The 18,607-nt window shown below is 39.0% G+C and overlaps 2 protein-coding genes across 4 annotated transcripts in view; both read left to right on the forward strand.

Moving 5' to 3' along the window:
* Nucleotides 1–18,607, forward strand: part of rnmt (RNA (guanine-7-) methyltransferase) — a 210,518-nt gene that overhangs the window by 104,920 nt on the left and 86,991 nt on the right. The gene's annotated exons all lie outside the window — the stretch shown is intronic.
* ldlrad4a (low density lipoprotein receptor class A domain containing 4a) overlaps nt 1–18,607 on the forward strand; it is a 93,924-nt gene that overhangs the window by 14,166 nt on the left and 61,151 nt on the right. For all 3 annotated transcript variants that reach the window (XM_051873116.1, XM_051873119.1, XM_051873117.1), the window contains one exon: nt 15,806–16,267. In XM_051873116.1, coding sequence (XP_051729076.1) covers nt 16,228–16,267 — 40 coding nt within the window. In that variant the 5' untranslated portion in view covers nt 15,806–16,227. The remainder of the gene's footprint in view (nt 1–15,805; nt 16,268–18,607) is intronic.

An 18,607-nucleotide genomic window follows, 5' to 3' on the forward strand; every position in this document is an offset into this window, starting at 1 on the left:
CCAGTGGTGAACCATTGAAATTTCGAAACACGACGTAGCGATGCCTCGTTTACTGAAATCACGTGACTTTGGCAGTTTGATATACACTCTGAACTACTGATTCGAAACAAAAGATTTGTAAAGCTTCAAAGCTTCATGAAGCAGTGTTTTGAAATCCACCCATCACTAGATATTGTTGAATAAAGTTGTTATTTAGTTGTTTTTGGCGCACAAAAAGTATTCTTGTCACTTCATAACATTAAGGTTGAACCACTGTAGTCACATGAACTGTTTTAAATACATCTTTTGTAGCTTTCTGGGCATCTGAAAGTGTTCATTATCTTGCTGGCAATGGAGGCCTCACTGAGCCATCGGATTTTATCAAAAATATCTTAATTTGTGTTCCGAAGATGAACGAAGGTCTTACGGGTGTGGAACGACATGAGGGTGAGTAATTAATGACAGAATTTTCATTTTTGGGTGAACTAACCCTTTAAGAATCAAAGTAAGTTTAATTAATACAGTCAAGATTAGTTAGTCTTAACGTTAGTTAGCGTAGTATAGTTTTAAATAGTTTTTGCTGTGGTATTGAAATGGACAATGACAATTATTTTTTAGAATAATTTTTTTTAAATACTTTTTTTGCTTTACATCAATATTTGTAAAGTTGTGATTTGCCAATCATAAATATCTTCTCAACTCTTATTTTAACAACATTTTTGTGCACTTTGCAGTTTTATGCTTAATTGTGTCAAACTGTTAGAGAATTTTTTCTCAAACAAGAATGTTGATGTTTATAGCTAGCTACCTGAATAAGCTTAACAAGAGATACATTTGAAGTTAAATCTATTGCTATATATTGAGTACTGAGGTTTGTAACATCACAGTAACGCAAGACTGCACGTTAAGTATGTACAACAGGAATTTTAGGAACTGAAATTGCTCTTATAATGCTCGAACCAAGCAACTGAGTATGTGTTTGTGAACTTTTGTAATGTCAAATGTGACTCAGTAATGTCAGGCCCACCCATCTTTGTGTCTAAACTTGGGCCTTTTAGGACACACGTTTAGAATTTAGTTTTGTTTCTCTGGTGTACTCATACATCAGACGCGCAGACAGAACAGACATGGTTTAATTCACCACATGGCCTTTGAAGTCAAATGTTTAGTCTGCCAACAGATTGTGTGTGTGTCGAGGTATGTGGAGACGAGATAGCAATCTCCCCCCACATGCACGGTCAATGTAATGCCTTGTCTGTCCTGCTGGAGAGCGCGTGCCCTGCGTGTGACCTCTGTACTGAGACACACACACACACACACGCACTTCTGAAGAGCAGTCAATGACCCTGTCGTCTAGACACTGTTAGTGCTACCGTAAGAACCATTGATTAGGTGGAAGCTGACACTTCCAGCATTGCTGAGAGAGAGTGTTACTGACAGAGTATAGACCCTCCCCCCCACCCCAGCATTAATGTCAGGGCATTTTTGCTGTCCACACCGCCATGAACGCGCACACACACATCCATAGTGACCTGCCAGGGTGTTTTTCTCTAGTCCCCTATGGAGTGCTGTGGTACTTAAGCCAAAAGTTTACTTCGTTTTTATACGTGTACCTACAGTTGAACACGTAGCCTTTCAAAGTAGCTATACTCCATTTGATAGCGTGCACGAATGCAGGCGGTCGACAAATGCACTCTACAAAGTTTCATCTTTGTCCAGTGTTTGCACTATTTTTCTCTAGAAGTTATGTACTCTTTTAAACAAAGGTTCCGGCTGTCTCAGTCATAACCCCCTCATACAAGCTCTTGTCAATGTTGGTGTCTGTTGTTGTTGCAGTCTCCGGTATTTTGTTGTTGTTCTTGTTGTTCTTTCGTCTCTTTAGTTTAGTTTTCTAATGTGAAACAATGGCCTGGGCCAATATTGCCACTTTGTGGAACAACTGATTTGTGCAAAACACATTCAGTTCGCACGTGACGTGAGACCTGTGCATACAAAGTATGGTTAAAAAGATCAGGTGGCACGTGTACAGTATGCAAGTACTATTCTGGTGATGAAATTTGCATCATGTGCCCAAAGTATACTTTGGGCTTTACTGTACCTTTACATGTAGATTAAGTATGATCATTTAAATATGTGAATATTTATGTGTTATGTGTAATTTCTGTTTTACATTAGACAACAATTTTTTAAATGTTTATTGCTGCATACTGTTTCGCATACTGATTTTAAAATAGTAGGCAATACACAGTATATAGAGTGCAGTATGAAGTAAGTACTACACTAGTATTCCATTCCCAACATTCTTTGACTTTATCAGGGTTTATTGTGTCCCTTTGTGTCTATCCAAGCGCTTGGCATCCTCACACCTCTGTTTCTCTCTTTTTTTAATATCGCCTCCCTTTATTCATTATAGTCTGGCACCCTCAGTACCAAACGAGACGTTAATGTGCTTGTGCCCTTTCCATGCACTCTCTCTGGCTCTCTCTTGTCTTCTCTCTGCCCCAAAAGACGGACTCTCAGCTGACACCTGAGGGGCCATAGGAAGGTCACAGACACCTCATGTCTTCATGCACTAGACAAACACACATTCTGTCATTTTCTGTCTAGACTATTATTTTACCACATATCTATCCTGCTATTGTTTTGTATTTTTTTTTTCTGAGATAGATTTAAGGGGTAGTTCACCCAAACATGAATATTCTGTCATAATTTACTCACCTTCTTGTCATTCTAAACATGAATTACTTTCTTTTCTTTTTCATGAAACAAAATTGTTATTTTCCATACAATGAAGATATATTTTGGCTGTCAAGCTCCAAAAACGGGGGAGAAAACAACAACAACAACAACCATAAAACAACCACAAAGCGTCTCCTCATGTCTTCCACAGAAAATAAATAAATAGGGTTTGTAACTTGAATTTTTATATTTAGAGGAACTATTCCTTTAAGACAGAAACTGATAAAATAACCCCATCAGCAAGAATAGAAGGTCAATTAGAAAGGACGAAATGAAGCCCAGGTCTGCACTTCTCCAGCCAATAACGTGAACCAATGATCTGTGAAAGTTTCTGCTGCAGATATATAAGATCGTGTTGTCTGGCTGTACCCGACGCTTTGTATCAGCCGCATTTTTTTTTTAAAAACCTGTCCTTTAGAAACAAGTACATTCTGATATAATCAGTAAACGAGGCATCTAGCTGAAACGGCTGCATTAGCATTTATCTGATATGCGATTCAGCTCCTGATATACTGATCTGACTCTCATCGTCTTGAGCTTAAAGTCCTCTGGAGTCATAATAAATTATCTATCAATGCTTGGGAACATTGTCTATATTCTTTATTGCAATATGGGAGAGATTTAGATTGTGTGAACCTCCACAGTGCTCTCAGCCTTATATAACTAAATAAAAAAGTAGCAAAGAGTGCCATCATGGTCACATTGTATTACCATGTTTTTTGAATATGTACCATGGTAATGTCATGGTGTTTTTTGAAGTATCTTACAGTACAATTAGTGTTTTTAATTGCAAATACCTGGTGTCCAACATCAGTGTTTTGACAATGCTGGATGACAAAAATGTACAGCAATTTATTATATATATATTTTTAAAAATCTGACATGAAAGGTTTGTTTAAGAAAGTGCTATTTTTTATTAAAAGTGTTGTTATATTATATTATATAAAACGGTTAGTTCCTGTCCTTGATTCTGATTGGTCAATAGCTGTTTTATTCATGAAAAAACACTGCTATGACCACTTCACCCAACGGTTCTGTGTATCACTACATAACACCCTTAGCAACCACTTTAGCAATGTAAACTATTTGTTCTCAATTTATATTGTTCATTGAAGCTTACTGTATTATGTAGAAGAGTACTGTGAGAAAGTATTACCTGCATTCAGATTTAGCATTTTACTTCAGGTCAGACCTATGTTCATAACAAAACATATGCTTAAATGTCCGCTGCAATATCTTGTCCTTTTAACAGTTAAAGGTTTTTCCCGTGACTGACAGCGCTAGTCAAAGCATTTGTCAGTTGCGTCTTGTTCCGTGTTCACAACAATTCAGTCTTTTCAATATAAAAGTCTTCACTACTGAGTGACTCACTCATAAAGACAGTCTTTGCCACCATCTAATGGCGTAATAATGTAACTTCTGTTGCTGTTCACGGTCAGGGACTATTTTTTTCTGGCGGAAGGAAGGCTTTAGTGAAAATTTACTTCATGAAAGTTGCATTGATACATATTTTTTGGCTTTAATATTTGTATTGTGTGGTAACCGTTTTATTAAAGCAATAAGGTACTCGAGGCTAGTGCTGTATCGTGAATAAGTCACAGCTGAAGGGCGTTGTTAGGCACGACCTCATACCTTATTGCTTATGTATTATATTATATTATATAATTTTTTAAACACTGTTGTCTATTGTTTTGCTATTTGTGTTGAACTGTGCTGGTTGTTCAACAGGCTCTTGCAGCTTCATTTACAAAAAGTATTGCCTGTCACAAATCGTGAAGCCTTGTTCAGTACATTTTTGTGTTTTAATACAAGGAATATTTCAGGAAGGGAAAAAAAGGGAAAAAGGGAAAAATATGTTCTGGAGAAAAAAAAAAAACACTTACATATCCTAGATAAATTTAATGTTTTTTTTAAAGTCAGTCTTTACATATGTTTTATTTGATAGACTGTTTGTACGCCTTGAATCATTCTTGTCGCTTACATCACTGAGGGTCAGAATATTGTACTTCGGTTCAACTTAAATCACAATTTTTTTTCCGTTCCCAATAAAGTTACCGGCCAACATGGCCAACTTATTTATTCACCTAAGCCAATTTTTACTTGCATTTGGCACTTGGGAAGTGTTTATTTTGGACCCTGCTAATATAGATAATTTGATATAATACACTTGAAATAAAATCAACACTTATTTTATGCAATATTTACTCAAAATGAATGAAAAACATTAAAAAAACAGAAAATGTTTAATGGTCGTTGACAAGGTGTCGTTAGACTTTGGAAAAGATTCAAAGAGCACTCCTGTTAATCAGCCAAACAGACAGCAATATTTCTTAATGCTGATAATGTCCAATTATTCAGTTCAGTAATCATTTAGTATACATCAGAATACCATGCTGTCACTTTCCTATACCATAACTGTACTATGGTACCACTACAGTACTTTTTTTTGTAAAAGATAAAAGCCCCTGTCATAACTCTATCCACACTGCAACACTTCTCTCTCTCCTCTGCTTTTTCATTCCTATTTTTTTTTGTTATTTTTTTTCTCATCAGGAACAGGGCAGAGATTAAAAATGTTCTGCTGGCTTTTCTTTTCCCCGTGAGCTCTGTCTCGCCAGCCGATTGAAAATGATGCAGACGGATAATGATGCGGGCGAGAGACGGAAGTTTTTGCGCAGGGAGGGGGAGACACATCCGCCCACATTTTTTATTTCCATATTTTATTCTGTCGTAAATGAAATAAAAGAGAAAATGATGCTGTTTACCTCCGACATGCTCTGCTACCATCAAGTGTTATGATTCCCCTCTGTGCCAGCCAACTCCCCACACCCCCCATCGGCCCACGCCCTGCATGAGAGTGTGTGAGACGGTGTCTAGCTCTGGCTGCAACTTGTCTGAGGGGAAAATGTGATTGTGGTGGGGGTGGGAGTGTTTTTGGGACTTTGTGTATTTTAAAGAGAGACAGAAAGATGGTGAAAGGGGGGGTGTTGCCTCGTTCTCTATGTCTCGATAAATCAATCTTGAGACTGGCAGACGAGGCAGGCACCACAGAGACACTCTCAGACTGGCACCATTCAGCCCTGAACCCCTGTGCACACACACACACCCAGACAATAATGAGACCCCGGCACAATACAACAATACACATATTTCAAATGTGAGACGCAAATACAGACTGTACACAACAGTTCTAGACCTGTCAATCTTTTCCATGTTTTATGTTCCACAATACACTCCCATGGAACATCCTCTAATGTGTATTGGCCATAAAATGTCAAACACTGCTACAGTGAGTGGTTTTTTTGGACCATTTATATTTCATTGTGGTTGGGGGTACCCAGTGTGACACCACAGAATTTGAAACTAAAAGCCCTGACTTGTGTAATGTAATTTAGGAGAAAATCTGTTTTTTTTTGTGTGGTTTTGCGGAGTTTAAAACTGCTTACCAAAGCAAAGAGGGAAAGAAAGAAAAAAAAAAGGCCATAAACAACATCAAACTAATCGGTCCATGCTGATTAGATATAGGTAGGTGTGCTCTGTGGCTCCACCTTCTTTGACGTGGAAATCTTCTCCAGTTCATTCCTTTTGTTCAGTCTGTTGAGGTCTGACGTGAGTAAAACATGAATACACTGGAGAGCTGCTTTAGTAGAAATTGAGGTTGTATTTCTTATTGAAAGAAACATTGGCACAGTTTTTCATGTTTAATAGCTGCTTGTTTTAAAGCAAACTTTTGTATAAATGCTAAAATAAATGTGACTTGACTGGAGTGCCAAGTAGCAGAGTTTGTGCAAACATATCCACATCTCTATGATCAGATGCTTTCTTAACTGCTGTTTTCTCACCACTGTCATTTTTGTTGTGTGTTTACTTTGTTATTGAGAGAAAAGCGTGCAGCATATATTTACATGTTCATCTAAACGCCGCTCTCAGCAGCAAGATGTTTGCTAACAGTGTACCACTGCTAAGGTATTTCAAACTTTGTTTTACCAAAGAACCAAAAAAAAAAGATAAAGTTGTTTGTTGCAGTCATGGTTGGTTAGAGTTTACATTTACTGCTTGTCGCTTTGTCACATCATGCCTGGTTAGGTTAGGTTCTTGGCCAGAATAAGCTGCAAAGTAGAGGGCTGCATTAGGATAGCGATCTAGCGCGACCAAATGCTAATCTCGAGGGAGTGGGTGGTTTTACCTTTGCTGCAGGTGGGAGTTGGCGGTCAAAAAATGCAGCGCAAAACAAGAAAGGCGTCATCAAATGAAGTTCACCGCATTCGATCAGTGACATTCTCTTCCCCCAGCAGGCTAGGCCAAGTGATTCATTCATTTATTCATTTGTTTTGCTATATGTTAATTAGCAAGGCTACATAAACGCTAGGGCTGAGACAATACATCGATTCTTGATCGATACAATAAAAGTGGATCGGTCCTGACACTTTGAATTTTATAAATGATTATTTTAGGTTTAAGTGGTGTGTGTAAAGGAATTGGAAGCAGGCAGAGTATGAGTGTTTCTAAAGCACGTATAGTGCCATCTGCTGTTAATAACTAAGCTCAGAATCGATTCGAGAGAGAATCGCGATACATCAGAAAATATCAGAATTGCTCTAGATTCTTTGTATCGCAAATCGAGATTCGATGTCCCAGGCCTAATAAACACTTGTGTTATCTGAGGTTTTTATTTCCTATTTATTTTAATTTGCGGGTGTGGGTAAAAGTGGATACAAACATTGTGGCTGTGTGCGGGAGTGGAACACACACTTTACGGGAGCAGGCGGTAATGGTCAGAAGTTCAGCAGGAGCGGGTGGGAGCGAGTCCTGCACAGGGTTCTACTGCAAAGTGGGCCTGACTTTATGGCGATACTCAAAAGTCTGGAAGAGATGTTTGCCTCAGGCCAGGTCTGCTACAGCCAGTGCCACCCTCCTGAGCGCTCAGTCTGCTAAAACTGTGCGTGTCTGCCAGGGGAGGTTTAATTGAGCTGTGACTCATCTAATGGAGAAGGCAAAAGGCTTGTCACACTTGGGTGCATGGCAGGACTGTAATGAATCAGTGGTTGCTGAGGACAACAGGTGTGTATGAGTGTATGTCCAGTCAAAAAAAAAAAAAAAAAAAATTAAAAATGAGAGTTTGAGAGTAGGTGGATGTTCTATAAATGGGGTACTGCAGGTTATCTGCCAGTTTGTGTATGTGTATCAGTGTGTGTTTGAGCACTGTTTAGGTGGCAGAATATGCCTGAGAGGATGAAATCTGAGCTTGGCACATCCGGGCTGATTCACATCTCCTTATAATAAAGAACAACAGAGACTGAGAAGGAAATCCTTCATTGGAGAGCAGATAGGGAGACGATGATGGGTTTTGGGACCTTACGTAAGATAAAAGATTCATCAAATATTCTTGTTGGGTTGTTACGTGGGCACTCCTACGCCAGAAGCAGGATCTATGCCAAATAATGGCTGAACAGGATGAGTGCTTATAGCGGTTTATATTCTTTTTCATTCTAATAACAGTTACTTAAAACCTCTTGAATTGGGGTTGTTTGGTAGACCCTACTTAATGCTTAAACCCTTCAAAGGTGGTGTAAGCAAAATTCTAAACATTTATTTCTTTATATTACACAAGGAATGTTTTAAGAGTGTGTTTCTATAACCACAAAAGTTAGGTTACGATTTATTCAGAAGGTGAGTATTTACCTGGTGCCAAATGAGGGGTCCCCCTCTAAAAAAATCACGTCTTGGTACCCCTGGGGACACGAGATGCTCCCCGTTGTAGTTGCAAATTGTTTTTTCTTAACCTATGTATTATGACAAGCAAAAACTAAAAGTGTTTTATTTAAAAAGTCAATTTACCCAAAAGGCAATTTGGTTTGTGTAAGATGTGTGAAACCTCAATAGATTGTATCCTGATATTTAGCTTTTAAAAAGATTTTTAAAAAGACTCTCCTGGAAGTCATTGTATAATTCGCACACTGGCTGTTGAGTTTGCACGGTTACATAAGACAACTTGTTACTTAAAATGTCGGGAGCTTGAGTGAGGAGGTTATCCAAAAGTGTGGCCAGAGGCAAATCTAAGATTAAGATTAGGGTCGGGAAATAGGGTTAGGGATTCTCAGTCGGCTTGGGACATGGGGGGACATAGTGAAACTGAAACTGAAAGATCATTCATAGGAAACTAAGTCTCTTTAAATTCTGGCAAGTACCTAATGACAGTGAAGGGCCCTGGCAACAGAACACTGGCCTTGCAGTAGTGGATAGAGGGAACCCCTGTTTTTTCTTGAGTCTGAAGAGATTGAAACCAGAGTTTAATTTGGTAAACACTGTTAGGCTGACTCCCCGCTCTCAGTTTATCTTCTTCATCAGCTCCCTGCTGAGGTGTGTGCAGTAGGCTGCTAGTGAAGTGCTCATAAGGTGTCTATGTAATAACATAAAATTGCAATGAGAGTGACGTGGGGTTTTGGTGAAGGCCTAGGAGAACTTGTGTAATTTGTTGTTATAGAGTGTGGTGTGCAGGCGGCCATTGTTGTAAATCTGGTCTGTCTTTGGCGCTGTCTTCCATGACATGTCAGACTAGCATATTTCATGTTTATAGTTTTTGGTTGGTATCAGTTCCCTTTGTTTAACCTGTCTCTTCAGCATTGGGGTACCACAGGGTTCAGTACTTGGCCCAATACTTTTCTCCAGTTGCACTCAAAACTGTAATGCATTTATTACTTCTCTTATAACATGTGCTTATCTCAGCATGTCTCATTTCCTCCTCTCTGTCTCTCCACCTATGATCTTAGAATGGATCTCAGCATGCCTTTCTAACATATCAAACTGGGTGCAGACTTATTTTAATACTTAAAATAAATAAACTTCCCTTAATACATCACAATTGAAAGTCATACAGTCATCTGTACCAGTTCCCTAAAACGGTGGGAGTCACCCTAGACTTTGGTGGCCATTTGCAGTGCTATATGGTCTACAATTCTGCCTTTTCTTGGCTAATGCTTCATTAAGCTGCTCATCCAGGCAGTAGTTATTTCATGGCTAGGCTAATACAACTCACTTCTTGCTGACCTACTTGCATCTTTCAAAAGCCCCCCAGAATACCAGAACTTGACCTGTATTAACCTCGATAAATTTTCTTATGTCAAGCCTCTGCTCAGGTCTGTACTTCGGCTCTCATTAACTACAAGAATTACATTAAAGTATCTGACCTGCAATGCTAATGTCTAATTTACTAATTTGTCATTTAGATGATTCTTTTATCCAAGGTTATTTAAAATACACCTGTAGCAATCTGGGAAGGGACTGCACAGTGGTGGTAGTTCATGAATCAATTCTTCAGGAGTTTTAACCTACAATGTTTTTGTTACCAACCAAGCTCTTTAAATACTAAACTACAACATCCCAGTGGTGCCAATAGCCTGATCCCCTACAACCTTCAAACACTTCATCATCCATCTCTCCCCACAAAGGGTTTCTGCTTGTGCAGGTCTCGGATTCTTTCAAGTCATTCCTCAAAGTACAAGTTTTATTTGTCACATGCTCAGTTGAAATAGCACTGAAATGTTTTCACACATTTACATGTTGGGTCTCCACAACGTGGCTGTAAGTGGAACGACGATGGTGTGTGGGTGGAGGTTTCACCTTCACTGTACAGTACGTGTTTGTGTGTGTGCTTGTGTTTGCCCCTCAGCCAAACTGCCTTTATCTGGCATGGTGGGAAGTTGTTAGATCGTTAATCAATGTCAGAAGAGCAACATGCCCTATGGCATTTCTCGTCTCAAAGGAGAGTGCTGCCATGTGGCTGTGTCATAATGGAAATGTATGGGCAGCCACTGATGGGCAAATGTAAGGATTAGTCAGTGTATCATGTCAAAGCAGAGCCTCAAGATTGCTGTCTCGGAACCTTTTGTTTATCATTCAGTCATGACCAAAAAGCATTTATATATCTCCTGGATAGTCTCAGCTTTAGATGTGCTTTCTTGGCTTAGTTTCGAGGAACAAGATGTGGCCTGTAGAACAGATCTATGGTCAGATGTACCGATATGAATGACTTGTGTGCTGCAAAGTGACACACCTAGGGTTTTTATACAAGGATTCCTGGATGGTGTCAGCTTCTCAAAAAAGTTAAGAAGTTTTAGAAAGTACCAGGGACATTTAAAACAGTAAGTGAGTGCAGAAATGATGCAGATCAGTCCTTCACATTACTCTATATCTGCTGCAGTTGTTGCACCGAGGCCCTATCTTCCATTTTCAGTTCGTCACAGCGCGCCGCGGCGCTCTGGCCGATCTCCAGAGAGAGATATTCGTCGCATAGAATGCTGACACAAGGAGGAACTGTCCTCAAGAAGGAGGAGAGGAGCGAGAGAGCGTCTTGGCTTGTGCATGCTGGCTGATATCGGAGCTGTCAGTCAAACAATGAACAAACTCTGTCCTGGGGACAAAAAGAAAGCCTCACTCACACTCCTTCCTAACTTCCTCCACATCCTTATCGCTATATATCAACTCAACTGTTTTTCAAATTAGACATTCTCATCCTTGAGTTAAACACACTGTCTGTGCCAATCTGCATGCACATATTAGGAGTCTGTCTCTTGATCAGGGATGCGTTTCCCGAAAGCATCGTTAGCCAACTATGGTCGCAAGTTCCGTCGTTATCTGCATAGTTCAACGAGTAGGTGTTTCCCAAAACCATAGTTTCAACGAACATTCGCAAACAGCATTGCAAAGCTGTTTGGTTGGAACGACAGCACTCGACCTGTGGTTAGAAGCATAATTTCTTGTTTGTATGACGAGGACTTAAAAGCCAACATCCAGTACAATCTGTATATTTCATTTCGAATAAATACAAATTTAATTGCCGTCTTTTTGGTTTATCTAGAGATTTAAAGGGTTAGTTCACCCAAAAATGAAAATTCTGTCATTAATTACTCACCCTCGTGCCGTTTTACACCCGTAAGACCTTCGTTGATATTCGGAACACAAATTAAGATATTTTTGTTTAAATCCGATGGCTCCGTGAGGCCTGCATAGGGAGTAATGACATTTCCTCTCTCAAGATCAATAAAGGTACTAAAAACATATTTAAATCAGTTCATGTGAGTACAGTGGTTCAATATTAATATTATAAAGCGACGAGAATAGTTTTGGTGCTCCAAAAAAAAACAAAATAATGACTTATTTAGTGATGACCGAAGATTCGGAGCGTAATGAATCAGCGTATCGAATCATCATTCGGATTGCTTGTCAAACCGCCAAACTGCTGAAATCATGTGACTTTGGCGCTCCGAACAGCTGATTCGACACGCTGATTCATTATGCTCCGAAGCTTCCTGAAGCAGTGTTTTGAAATCGGCCATCACTAAATAATTTGTTATTTTGCTTTTTTTGGCGCACCAAAAATATTGATATCTTGAGAGAGGAAATGTCATTGCTCCCTATGCAGGCCTCACTGAGCCATCGGATTTAATCAAAAATATCTCAATTTGTGTTCCGAAGATTAACAAAGGTCTTACGGGTCTGGAACGGCATGAGCGTGAGTAATAAATGACAGAATTTTCATTTTTGGGTGAACTAATCCTTTAAGTACTAAGTGCCATTTTTGAAGAGTGCGCATGTGAGTATGTGCTCTAGTACATAAGAAAGAGCCTACGATTGAATCTGGAAACAAAGCAAAATAACTAAGGGAAAAAAAAGAGAATTAGTCCTCAGATATCATGTCTGTGATTTGTAGCAAAAAAATCTTGCATTAATTCGATTTCAAATAGATTAATTAAAATAAGTTATTATCCACCACCTGCATGACATAATTAACCAACGTGGTTGAAAGACAAATTTGCGACAATGCGGTTTCGGGAAACAGTCATGACTAGCTAGTTGTTCTCCTCAGCGATGCATCGTACAATGGTAGATAAGCAGTGAGTTACGTTGTTGTATGGGAAACGCACTCCTGATCTAAGAATGTGAAAAACTAAATATTTTCAAAATTGACTAGCTGGTTGTCTGAACCCTGAGCTTTGTATAATTTTGCAGACTCACGGTCATGGTCGGACCAGACAGTGAGCAGACATGTTTCTTAATGAGTGTTTACATAGTTCTTCTGTTTGAAAACATTTGGACCGAGTGCAATAGAATTCAACAGAAAGCAGAAATCTCAAGATGCAATTGTTAAAGGTCACCTATTATGCTAAATACACTTTTACAAGGTGTTTGGATATAAATGTGTGTTAGCAGTGTGTGAACACAGCCACCCCACAATGATAAAAATCCACCCACTCCTTTTTTTAAAATCCCCATTAAGCCAAAGCAGTCTCATTAGACAAGTCGTTTTGATTCTCTGAGTAATGTGACGTCACATTACTCATGCCCCGCCCACGGCCGCTGATTGACAGTCCTGTATTACCATGGTTTCCGCCCTCAGCGAGTTGTACGCTGTCCGCCATTTTCTCCGTGGATGTAAGAGTGAACATAAGTCTTCATTTACTGACATCTGAGCCACTGAACGCCACAGATCTAATATACACATAAGATTTCTGTAACGTTTTCTGCTATTTACTTTCACAGACATAACTGACTGTTTATGTGAACTGTGTGTGTTTTTGATAGTTTAAACAAAACAAAAAATGTGAAAGAGAAGTTACTCACGAGACTTGATGTCTGACAGCTAGCTGGCTGTGTGTGCACTTCAGATAAGTGCGCTCAGAAAACGATCCATTAGAAGTTTAAACTGATATAGCTTTAAAACGCGTGGAAATAATAAACTTTAATAATGAAAGAAGAACTATGCTATCTGCGAGAATGTTTGCGATATAGATGATTATCAAAACCAAGCAGATGTCTTGTTAATATTTGTCAGAGAATCCGATTGAGGCAGGAACTATGATCATAGAGAGGGGGCGGGGCACAGCAGCTCATTTGCATTTAAAGGCACATGCATGAAAACAGCCTGTTCTTGACTGTAGTCAGAAATGGGTATTTACAACATGGATTTATAAATGATCTGTGAGGTATTTTAAGCTGAAACTTCACAGACACAGTCTGGGGACACCTGAGACTTAAATTACATCTTAAAAAGGGGGACCTTTAAAAGTTGTTAAAAGACTATTGGAAGATGGTGATTTTATAGCAATGATTTGGTTGGTCAGGTCACAGAGGGTTGTTTAAGGGCTGGTTTAAGCCCTTTCACATTTCTTTTATTGTTACAACCCTACACATTCAGATGAATGTATTTGTCCTTTGTGTTGCTTCTTGTGCTGTTTTTTGTGCATCAATAAGAGTTCAGGTTAAAAAGAATCCAACTTTTAAAATCTTCCACTTCAACTTCACTTCATTCTGCTGCGCTCCATCCAGCTGATTTTGAATGTAACGCTGCATTCACACGGGGCATCGGCGTTAAAGGATTAGTCCACTTTCAAATAAAAATTCTGATAATTTACTCACCCCCATGTCATCCAAGATGTCCATGTCCTTCTTTCTTCAGTCGAAAAGAAATTAAGGTTTTTGATGAAAACATTCCAGGATTATTCTCCTTATAGTGGACTTCAATTGGCCCCAAACGATGGAAGGTCAAAATTACAGTTTCAGTGCAGCTTCAAAGGGCTTTAAACGATACCAGATGAGGAATAAGTGTCTTATCTGGCGAAATTGTCATTTTCTAAAAAAAAATTGAATATGTATATGCTTTATAAACACAAATGATCACCTCGCAAGTGCTTTCACCAGACCGCCTTCCATATTCTTCAAAAAGCTTACGCTGTATGTCCTACTCCTTCCCTATTCAACTTATGGAACGAACGCGGCACCAGAATTGAAGAATACGGAAGGCGGTCTAGCGGAAGCCCTTGCGAGGTGATCATTTGTGTTTATAAAGCATATACATTTTTATTTTATTTTTTTTAGAAAATGACCGATCATTTCGCTAGATAAGACCCTTATTCCTTATCTGGTATCGTTTGAAGCCCTTTGAAGCTGCACTGAAACTGTAATTTTGACCTTCAACCGTTTGGAGGCCAATTAAAGTCCACTATAAGGAGGATAATTCTGGAATGTTTTCATCAAAAACCTTTATTTCTTTTCGACTGAAGAAAGAAGGACATGGACATCTTGGATGACATGGGGGTGAGTAAATTATTAGGAAATTTTTATTTGAAAGTGAACTAATCCTTTTTTACGCTTCTCATTTACTTTGAATGGGTGACGTCACGCGTTGCCGAACTGAATTGTGGGTTCCGTTGCTTCAATTGTGTTGCTCACGGCAGAAGTTGAAAATTTCTCAACTTTTCAAGTGCCAATGCAGGCGTCAGCCAATCAGATCGCCTTATGCAAATACCCTAGAGCAGTTGCTAGCCAATTGCATTCATCCAACACCGGAAAGTAATGTGATTGGCTGTTGTCACTATGATGGTCGCGTAAGCACCAAGCTTCAGACACGCCCTCCATCAAGCTTTCATGCTGACACTCCGTGTGAATGCAGCATAAGAATGTGCCTTATATGAGCACCCATTAAGAACCATGTCCAGTCAGGGTGGAGTGAACTTAAAACCAGCCTAACTATACAGAGCTTTCTTAAGAATGATTAGTCAACTAGTTGTTAAGGCATCCGATTTTGAAAATATGTACATTCCTAGACTTTAGGGTCAATGTGATGCCCATACAGACCTCTATCATAGATGGCTATAGAGTCTCTGGTTCCTAATGACTTGACTGTCACATGGTGCTTTGATAGATAAGAGCCGTCAAAACCATACTGCTGTGTCCAGAGCTGCCCTACACATATCCATATTCTTTGCTTTGACTTTTTTTTCTACTTTTTGCTAACAATGTTTCATTTGCCTTTTCTTGTTGAGCGGGCTTCTCTTCTCCCTGTAGTGTTTGAAGTGGAGATGATTTTACTTTCAGAGGTGTGCACGCCACCCCCAGTTATATTTATCTCTAGACTTCAAAGTGCCACCCTGCTGTGTTTTTGCATCTGAACAAATAAAGAAGGTTGTTTCTCCAGTGTAGTCTTCCATATGGCTCTCTTCCGAAATGAACCAGCCAAGGGGAACAGGAATCACTTGTTCAAATATAATCATGTTAACCATTTTTTTTACTCTTTCTCTTTTCTTTGCAGTATCTCCTAAGATGAAACTCCAGCACTCCTGAAGAAGGATGACACCCCTGGCACATTGGATAGGACGGTGCCTTTGGGCATCTGTGTCACTCACATGCCAAGCCTGAAAAGTGGAAAGAAAGACAGTTCTAGCAGACACGTCAAATACTTCCAAGCTTTAGAGTGAAACTTTGCACAGTTGGCCATGGCTGCATATCCATGGCTTGGAGGATAGGGTTCCTTGTTTAGCAAGCATTTCTTACCACAGTAAGTTTTGTAACTGGTCATTTAGCAAATCCAGCACTTCCTCTGGCCAGGAGGGGTTTAAAGAACAACTGCCACACATGAGCTGAACCAGAGGATCCAAAATGGAGGTCACACAGCAACGCTCTTTCTACTGGACTGGTTAAAGCTGCAGTCAAAAGCATTACTGCAAGGGCAGTATGCAGGCAGCTGACTACCCAGCCACATATAATAACACAGGTAAGAATCACTTTACCCCTTGATAGGTGCACTAAGTAAATTAAGCTTCTCCTTAAAGGTTTACACAAATAAATTAATATTATATATTAAATTTTACAATTGATGTACAATTGCATCTTGTTAAGACTCCCCATAGGTGTCAGTATAAAATCAAATCAATTACTTTTCAAAATATTGCTTAGTTCACAACCACCCTATAATGAAACCCACCCACTCCTTTTTTTAATCCCCATAAAACTCGGAGCTGTTCACAACCTCAGACTCAGATTTTTGCGTTTCTATGTCAATACTATCAACACCGAAATTAATCTGCATCAGTCAGGTGGTTCCAGTAAGAGCTCTAAAGTTGTTTACATTCATTATTATTGTAATGTTATGTGCTTTGAGTCATGAAGTAATTTAACTCCATCGCTCATAATGTCTTGCAGACTCTGCTGTGCTCTTTCATGTGTTTTGGAGGAGGAGTGGCTTCGGATAGCACTCTGAAGGGAGGGTGGGATCTTATGCTTTCAAAGCTAACTTGCTATTGCTAGCCTCTCTGAAATTGCCTACCCTACCTTTAAATCTTTTCAAACTGCAAGGAGTCACTATCATGTTAGGAGGTTATGTTTCACAAAAATCAAAAAAGAGAATGTTTTCAGAAAGTGAAACTTCTGTCTTTGTGCGGGGCCGGCCAAGTGCTGACAATGAAAATACTCCAGTATCCAGTTTTTAATATCAGATGTGGAATTTGAACTTGGAGTGGAATTTGGACCCATACATCCAAAAATTCCTGAGAGACCTGAGGTAGAGGATATTGTTTTAACAACTGGATGGCCCCCAAGCTGAGCCGGGGTCACAATGTTCTGCTATTTTATTCATCATGGAGAGAAATGAAAAACCAGAACATTCTGTTCAAAAGCATGTGATGGGCTCTCCAGCTGAGGGGAAAGAGCGCCGGCCCACGATCTTAAGCAACCTGTCAGTCAGAGAAGTCACAACAGAATTAAACGCCTAAACTAGCAAAACCAAATAAACATTACAAAGCTGGATTAAAAAACACAAAATAACATATTTACATAGAATAAACATATTTACATATAAACATATTGACATTCTGTTATCATTTTAACACCTTTATTTCGTTCTAAACCCACATGACTTTTGTGGAGCACAAAAGAAATTCTGCAAAATGTCAGACATGCTCTTGAACATGTCGAGCACTGTAAAAGTAGTCCACATTATGTGTGTGCTGTATTCATTTTTATGTTTAATTTAAACATGGCATGTTAACACACGTCACCTAATAGAAAAGCTTCAGTTTGCCATATTTAATCAATTGTGAAAAAATTGACAATTTTTTTCGATCCATCAATTCAGTTTTGTTTCATGGAAAAGAGCAGCTTGAACATTCTTCAGAATATATTCATTTGTGTTTAATGCATAAAGGAAATTTAGGTTTTAAGGACATGAGGGTGAGTAAATGTTAAAAAAAATATTTTCGTGAAATATTCCTTACCATAAGTTTAACTAAAATACATAAATTACCATATTTTATTGCTTTAAAACGTTTGAGAGAGACAAACACGAAGCTTTGTAAATCTTATTATACAAATACTAAGAATCACAATCCAAGTATCATGTAATTTGTTTTATATATGTCTCTGGCATTGTTTAGTCAAGTCGCTTTTCATTTAATATCTGTTTAAGTTCATTTTATTCCAATTAAAGAAATGTATGCTGCCACTGTTTTTATGTCAATATGATTTGATTTAATTTGCTGATGATTTTGCCTAGCAACAGAGACTGAAACTACTGATGCTTGTGCTTGCTCTCACACACACACACACACACACACACACACACACACACACACACACACACTGTATTCTTCATGGAGAAGGAATTGTGTTGGTGTTTCATAGCAGAGGCGTTTTGAGTGTGGACAGCTTCCAAATCGATTCCTGTCATTTTGTGAGCCCACAGCACACAGGTTTGCGTAGGGAGATTCGGATAGGTTGGGGGAGTTTACCATGGGCTAAATGCCGGGGAATACGGTGGTACTAAACAAACGGGATGGGGAGAGCAAAAACAATCGATACTTGCAAGGTTAAACTCTGGTTTGCTGGGCTTGTTTTTAGGTTTGAGCCGTGGTGGTGGACTGACCTGTTTAAACGCTCCAGTCTAATACGTGCACTTTAAATCTAAAGTTAAAGGTGTTTCAGAGTCTGACGGAATTAGCTTAATAGTTTTCAACTTTAAAAAAAGACTATCACACCAACTATATGTAGTACAGCGTCTAGCCCTTGTCTGTTTTACATTTTACTCAGAAATGTTAATAAAGTGAGAACATATTGCGAC

The sequence above is a fragment of the Ctenopharyngodon idella genome, chromosome 19, assembly GCF_019924925.1.
Source record: "Ctenopharyngodon idella isolate HZGC_01 chromosome 19, HZGC01, whole genome shotgun sequence".
In the NCBI taxonomy this organism is placed as follows: domain Eukaryota; kingdom Metazoa; phylum Chordata; class Actinopteri; order Cypriniformes; family Xenocyprididae; genus Ctenopharyngodon; species Ctenopharyngodon idella.